Source organism: Asparagus officinalis, chromosome 3 (assembly GCF_001876935.1).
Source record: "Asparagus officinalis chromosome 3, Aspof.V1, whole genome shotgun sequence".
NCBI classification, from domain to species: Eukaryota; Viridiplantae; Streptophyta; class Magnoliopsida; order Asparagales; family Asparagaceae; genus Asparagus; species Asparagus officinalis.
The window spans coordinates 21,511,300-21,518,493 of NC_033796.1; the positions used below are offsets into that span (position 1 = coordinate 21,511,300).

A 7,194-nucleotide genomic window follows, 5' to 3' on the forward strand; every position below is an offset into this window, starting at 1 on the left:
ACGTAGGCGTCACATAAGCATTTAGGAAAGTATTGGAAGTAAGTTTTTCAAAGAACCAAATACACTTTTTTACTTGAAAGTAGCAGAAGTAGCCTCTACTTCTTTTACTTCAACTACTTCACAATTACTTCCATGCAAACAAACAGGCCCTTTGTCATAAACATACAACTAATTGACTTTTTAACTACCTCCGCACTTTCGTTATGATCTTGTTCCCAAGTTCTCAAAACACCACTACTAAAACAACCGTGAATTTATTTTAGTTTCACGAGAACAATTTGAAATAAAAAAATTAATAGTATTTTTCTCAGAAACAGTTACCATCTATTATAGTTTCAGATTGAAAAAAGTATCCTAAGTAATATATATCAAGAGCTTTGCTACAGGGACCCAAAATATAGGACCAATAGGGGGGACAAGTGAGGTGTCCCCCTCCTATTGGATAATGAGTTGGCCATCATTAATGATGACCAACTCATTATCCAATAGGAGGGGGACACCTCACTTGTCCCCCTTATTGATCCCATATTTTAGGTCCTTAAGGAATTTTTCATATATCAATATACGGAAAAGAAGAAAATTTTAAAATTGCCTCAACAGAATTTTTTTCAAAAAAATAGACACCATTCACTTTTAATTATAGAAATCGACCAACTTTGAATTAATTACGATACCAATTAGTCGGGGTTGTCAACCCCGACTAATTAGTAGCCTAATTATAAGCGGGGTCAAGGAGCGGGGAATGTTTGCGGCTGCTAATTAGACTACTAATTAGTCGGGTTTGACAACCCTGACTAATTAGTATAGTAATTAACTCAAATTGGATCGATTTCTATAATTAAAAGTGAATGGGGTCGATTTCTAAAAAAAAAAAAAAAAAATCCGTTGACGATTTTGAAAATTTTTTCGTAACCGAAAATACAAACACTCCCGTACACAGCACGTGACGTCCATAAAAGCACACTCGCACCTTTACATACAACTTGTAAATTCATCAAAGTCCACCAAGGCCTAACAAAATGAAAAAGTACTATCTCAAAATTAACATGCAAAAGTAATTAAAGAGCAAAGAATCCGTATGCTTCCTCCTTTATCGATTGCTTAATGGTGTAAACCTCTCCCATTAATCACAGCTCTATATTGCTCCCAACGTGAGAACATAACAACATCAATATTTGCACCAAAAATCAACAAATTAAGAAAACAAAGAGAGATCTAGAGAGAGAGAAAGAGAATGGACAAAGGAGAGCAACAATTTGAGATGGTAGCCAAAGCCTTTGTAGATCACTACTACCTCTTATTTGACACAAATCGTGTTGAACTCTCCTCTCTGTATAACCAAACCTCCATGCTCTCGTTCGAGGGCCAAAAGATTCAGGGGGCTGAAGAGATCGGGATGAAGCTCTCTCAGCTCCCGTTCGATCAATGTCGGCATGCGATCTCGACCATTGATTGTCAGCCGTCGCCGCTTGCTGGTGGAATTCTTGTTTTTGTTAGTGGAAACCTCCAGCTGCCCGGGGAGGAGCACCATCTCAAGTTCAGCCAGGTGAGTCAATTTCCATTTATTTATTTATTTATTTATTTTTGTAAACACTCGTAGAAGCTGGTTTTTGTAGTATATCTCTCAAAATAGTAATTAATATTTTATAATGTTAATTGCAAATAAACCCCCTGTAGTATCACCTTGTTGCGAATTGACCTCCTATATATAGTTCAGTTTATTGTGAAGAGGCCTCATCTAGTATTAGTCCAGCGAACTTCTTTAACTTTTTCAAACGTAGAAAATAGCAATTGAGGGTCCACCTCCTCAAATCTCTTTAAACGATTTTAAGCGTAAAAAAAAAGTTCATTCAAGGGTCTTTTCACAATAAATAGAATTATAAAGGGTCTATTTAGACTGAGTGACACTATAGGCGTTTGTTTGAAATTAACCCTATATTTTATATACTAATCACATTATCATTGATTAGCTATTATAATTTTTCTGAGCACTTTTCATTTGATCCAAATATCATGAAACTATACTTAAGATAGGACACCATTGGGTATGTTTGGTTGTTTGATGTAAACTTGAGAACACTTTGGAAAGTGGCCATCCACCTCATTGTTTTACCTCTTTTTATTTTCTTTGTTTGGTTGGATATTCTTTTCATTTATTTCGCTGCAAGAGTGAGAAAAGATGGGGTCCATACAACTACCAAAATGAAATCGAACGGGAGCTGTTTCAGACCATACAAGCTCTTTTTCAATCTGCACGCCATCTTCTCTTTGCCTTTCTGAGTGAACCCCTCTGGCTGCTGCATATATATATCTCTTCCTCTAAGTCACCATGGAGGAAAGCTGTCTTCACATCTAACTGTTCGAGATGTAGATGCTCAGCTGCAACAATGCTCAGAACCGATCTGATAGTAGTCAATTTGACTACATGAGAGAAGATTTTCGTGTAGTCAACTCCTTCTTTCTGCTAAAATCCTTTGACTACCAACCTTGCATTGTATCTCTTAGAACCATCATGCTCCTCCTTGATTCTGTACACCCATTGTTACTCAAGGCTTTCTTTCCCACTGGTAACTTCGCAAGCTCCCAAGTATTGTTAGTGTTCAAGAACTTCATCTCATCTTTCATAGCGAGCTCCCACTTGCCCGCATCACCCACTCGACATGCATCATCATAGCTTTATGGCTCTCCATCGTCACTCAACAATTAGTTCAAATGAGACATGGGCTGAAATGATGGATACTTCAGATTTGGCTTGGGTACTCTTGATGTCCGCCTCAACTCTCTGATGGATGGACCAAGCTCTGCATCTGTCCTCTCTGAAGTTGTCTCCTCTATCATCTCTTCTTCCACTTCTTCTGCTCCTTCCTCATCAGAACTAGCCTCAAGGTTTCTCCCATCTGGAACATCATCCGACTCGAAGTATGTAGGCTCAGACTGCATCGAACTAGTGGACTGAACAACATCACGATCTTTGTAGAGGACTGTTTCATTGAAGACAACATCTCTGCTTCTGATGAATTTCTTGTTCTGCTCATCTTATAACTTATAGTCAAACTCATTACCACCATAGCCAATAAAATAACATTTCAAAGATTTAGAATCTAGTTTGTTTCTAACATGAACTCAAATGAACATATGAAACACAACCAAAGACTCTTAGATGAGAAATGTCTACCTGCTTTTCACTCCATACTTCTTTAGGTATTCTATGCTCCAAAGGCACTGATGGTCCCCGGTTGATCAGGTAGACAGCTGTGTTGACTGCTTCTGTCTAGAACTGCTTTGGAAGTCCTGCTTGTAGACGCATGCTTCTGACTCTCTGAGTCAGCGTCCTGTTCATCCATTTAGCTATGTCATTCTGCTGTGGAGTACCTAGCACTGTCCTCTACAATCTGATGCCACTATCATAACAGAACTTCTTGAACTCTGAATATTTATATTCACTGCCATTATCTGATCGAAGCTTCTTGATCTTCAAACCTGTTTTATTTTCTACCATAGCCTTTCACCTTTTGAAGACTTCGAACACTTCTGATTTTTGTTTCATGAAATAGACCCAAGTCTTCCTCAAGTGGTCATCTATGAATGTCACAAAATATAACCTTCCACCAGTAGACTGGACTGATGCTGGACCCCATATATCTGTGTGAACTAGCTCAAGCTTCTCTTCTTTCGGAGTTCTGTCAACTCTTTTGAAGCTTATTCTCTTCTATTTCCCAAAGATACAGCTCTCATATAAGTCAAGACCAGTCGACCTCATATTTGGTAACTTCCCATTTGACTGCATAACCTTCAGCCCTTTGCTTCTCATGTGACCAAGCCTTTGATGCCACAAATTTGGATCTTCTTTGCTCTCAACCACTGCAACGGATCCACATGCCTTTGTCGTCATATAAAGAGACCCACTCTTCATGCCATGAGCAAAAATCATTGACCCCTTGGTAACCTTCCACGTATCACATGCGAAGGTTGATACATATCCCTCTTTTACTAGCTATCCTATGGAGATCAGATTCTTCCTCAAGCTTGGAACATGTCTCACATCATTCAACTTCCATACAGATCCATTGAGGTTGATCTGCACCACTCCTTTTCCAACTATATCACACGTCTAATCATCACCAAGGTAGACTTTTCCTAGATTTCCTAGAACATAGTTCTCAAATAGATCTCTATTTGAGGCAGCATGAAACAATGTTCCCGAATCCAGCACTCACGATTCTGTTTTGCTCTCCAACGAGCAGATGAGGACATCATTTGATTCTCCTGAGGCGACGTTCGCTTCAGTCTTTCTCTTCTTATCTTTCTTGGGTTCCCTGCACTGATTCTCATAGCGCCCATACTTGCCACAGTTTCAACAATCAATCTCTTTCTTGCTTCTACGATTTCTAGACTTTGACCTGTCGTTCCTCGAATTAGGTCTCCCAACACTATTCCCTCTATTATTGTTTCTGTTTCTACCCCTGCTCTCAACATTCAGTGCCGACCCTGAGCTAGAAACTCCTTCTTCATGCCTTCTAATCTCCTCGGTCATAACCATGTCAACAACCTCTGAAAACTTTAGTTTCGATTTTCCAAAAGATCCACTAATCGAAATAACGGTGCCCTTCTAACTATCAGGCAACTGACCAAGTATTAAGAGGGCTTTAATTTTATCATCGAATTTAATGTTAACGGAGTTTAACTGATCCGTGATCTAATTAAACTCGTTCAAGTGATCTTTGAATTTTTTGATTCTCGGACATCTTCAAATTAAATAACTTCTTTATGAGATGTACCTTATTCGCTGCAGAGGGTTGTTTATACATACTGGATAAAACAGCCATGAGTTCCACCGTCGAGTTTTGATTCTTGATGTTGAAGGCTACAGATCTGGACAAGGTCAACCTGATTGCTCCAAGGGCCTTCCGATCTAACAACTTCCACCTACATCCTTCATATCCTCCGGCTTCTCTCCCAACGACAAATACGGATCCTTCTGATAGAGGTAGTTCTCCATCTGCATCTTCCAATACCCGAAGTTTGTCCCATCAAACTTCTCGATCTTCAATGTCTCCTTCCCGAATTCCATATCTAACCTCAAATCGCCAGCGCCGAACCTGGCCGCTCTGATACCAGTTGATAGAGTTTTTCTAACCCCTGTTGCGATTTGGAAATAGAGATGAGAGAGAAGAGAGAAAAAAATCACAGAACACACAGAATTTAGGTGGTTCACTTCTCAATGAGAGAAGCTACATCCACGGCCGCTGCATGTAAAATTCCACTATGTTCTGAATAGTTTACAAGCTGCGCTGTAATCACCCTTTTACAACTAGGGTATTAGTGCGACTTAAAATTACATGTATACCCTTAGTTTGATCCGCACAGTTGGGGTTCTAACGATTCGATCACTTAAGCGAATTGGGTCGGGTCTGAAAATTAGGCTCCACATAACCTAACAAGCATTTATGGAGATCTTTCACTTGTCTCATTGTTAGTTCCATGAGTAAAACTGAGAATAAGCTCAAAATAAAACACTTATTATGACAAGAAATGCCATAAATTTCAGACTTGTATCGTGGACTCGTTTGGAGAAATTCTTCTGAAAAAACAGTGGAAGTTATAAACTCTTCTCTCACCAATCGCTAAACAACACAATCCATATTAGGCGTAACTCGATGCCGCCCTCTCTCTTTTGAATTTATCACGTATTAAACCAATTAAAATATACAAATTTCCAATTACTTGCTGACATTTGGATTGACAACTATGATCTCTGATCATGCTTAACTTCTTGTAATTGGATGCAGATGTTTCAGTTGATTCCAACACAGCAAGGGAGCTTTTTTGTGCAGAATGACATATTCCGGCTGAACTATGGTTAAAGCTTAAGCATGGGATTTGGAATGATCTTGAAAGGAATATTTTAACTGAGACAAAGATGGAAGTTGATCCAAGAAATCTAAGGGGGCAGTAGCCTGTTTTGTTTTGTTTTTCCGTTTTCCGTTTTTCGTTTTTTTTGTGGGGTCTAATCATTGTTGTTCTGAGAAATAAAGAACTCTATTATTGTTGGTTTCTTAAAATTTGGTGGTTTGTAAACTTGACGCTGATTGTTACAGCTGTTATTATTGTTATTATTATTCTTGAAATGTCATTACTAGTGTTATTGAAGTTGATTGTTGACCCTGTTATTATTGTTATTATTATTTCGAAATAAAAATTGAGGTGATTTCTAAATAGAAGGTAAACTCTGATGACTATGCGATGAAGCATTTAATACTTTTAACATATCGTAAGTATTTTGGATGTGCTCGCACGGGTAAGTCTTACATGTAGAATAAGTAATCTGGAGCAGGTAGCAGAAACAGAACCCACATCATCAACTTGGAAGTATAGAAGTCTTTTTTTTTAATCTTTGGCCTTTAGAAGTTTCTTCTTTAGTCATATGAATGTGCTTCTAAATTAAATTGAACAAAATTTTTAACTACTACTTCTCTTTTCTATTTTTTTATATATACTGTAGTTTATAATGGATATGCGCACACAAATGGTTTATACCAACGACTTATAACATATGAATTATTGAAAATGAGATAGTATGAATTGAAGATTTTTCTTCAAATAGTTTGAAACTTAATAGAAATTTAAAATAAGGGGTGGATGACTTTTATTTCAAAATTTAAAATTTAGACTTAGATAGTTTAACCAGCCTTTTCTTTACAATGTTCCTATAATCTAAGACAAAAAGAGAAAAAAATAGTTGGTTTGCTGAATGAGCGCATGAATATTTTTCATTTCCTAATTATAAATTTAAAATTAGATAGTTTAACCTTCAAATTCTTCATTATAATATCTCTCATTTTTTATAGTATTTAAAAAATAAAAAAGGATATAAAAAAAGCTGACGCTTCATGTGATCACAACATCAAAAATATCTCTTTGATGTAGGAATTGTGGAGATTTTGCTAGCTGGCAATGTCATCTTACATTGACGTTTTATTATAATTTTTTTTTGAAATTTGGTATGAATTAACGAGTATATTGAGGTAAGCTATGCAACATGAAGCAATCAAATAAAACATCACAGTTAGATGATGTTTCGACTTAATTAGAAATTGAGTTAAGCCATCCAATATTGGTTTAATCTAAAACAATCTCACATTGAAACCTCAATCTTCTGATGCTTGCATTGAAATTTTGACTTAATTAGAAAAG

At 37.1% G+C, this 7,194-nt stretch overlaps 1 protein-coding gene across 1 annotated transcript; it reads left to right on the forward strand.

Annotated features, from left to right (window-relative positions):
- LOC109833331 (nuclear transport factor 2-like) lies at window positions 1,038–6,150 on the forward strand. The gene is made up of 2 exons (XM_020400968.1): window positions 1,038–1,546; window positions 5,790–6,150. Exons 1-2 carry the CDS (start codon window positions 1,235–1,237, stop codon window positions 5,862–5,864), a joined length of 387 nt encoding a protein of 128 aa, XP_020256557.1. The 5' UTR covers window positions 1,038–1,234; the 3' UTR covers window positions 5,865–6,150.

Coding starts and splice junctions, on each gene's coding strand:
- LOC109833331 (XM_020400968.1), top strand. CDS start 1,235: ATGGACAAAGGAGAGCAACAATTTGAGATGGTAGCCAAAGCCTTTGTA. Junction 1,547..5,789: donor ACCATCTCAAGTTCAGCCAG/GTGAGTCAATTT, acceptor AATTGGATGCAG/ATGTTTCAGTTGATTCCAAC.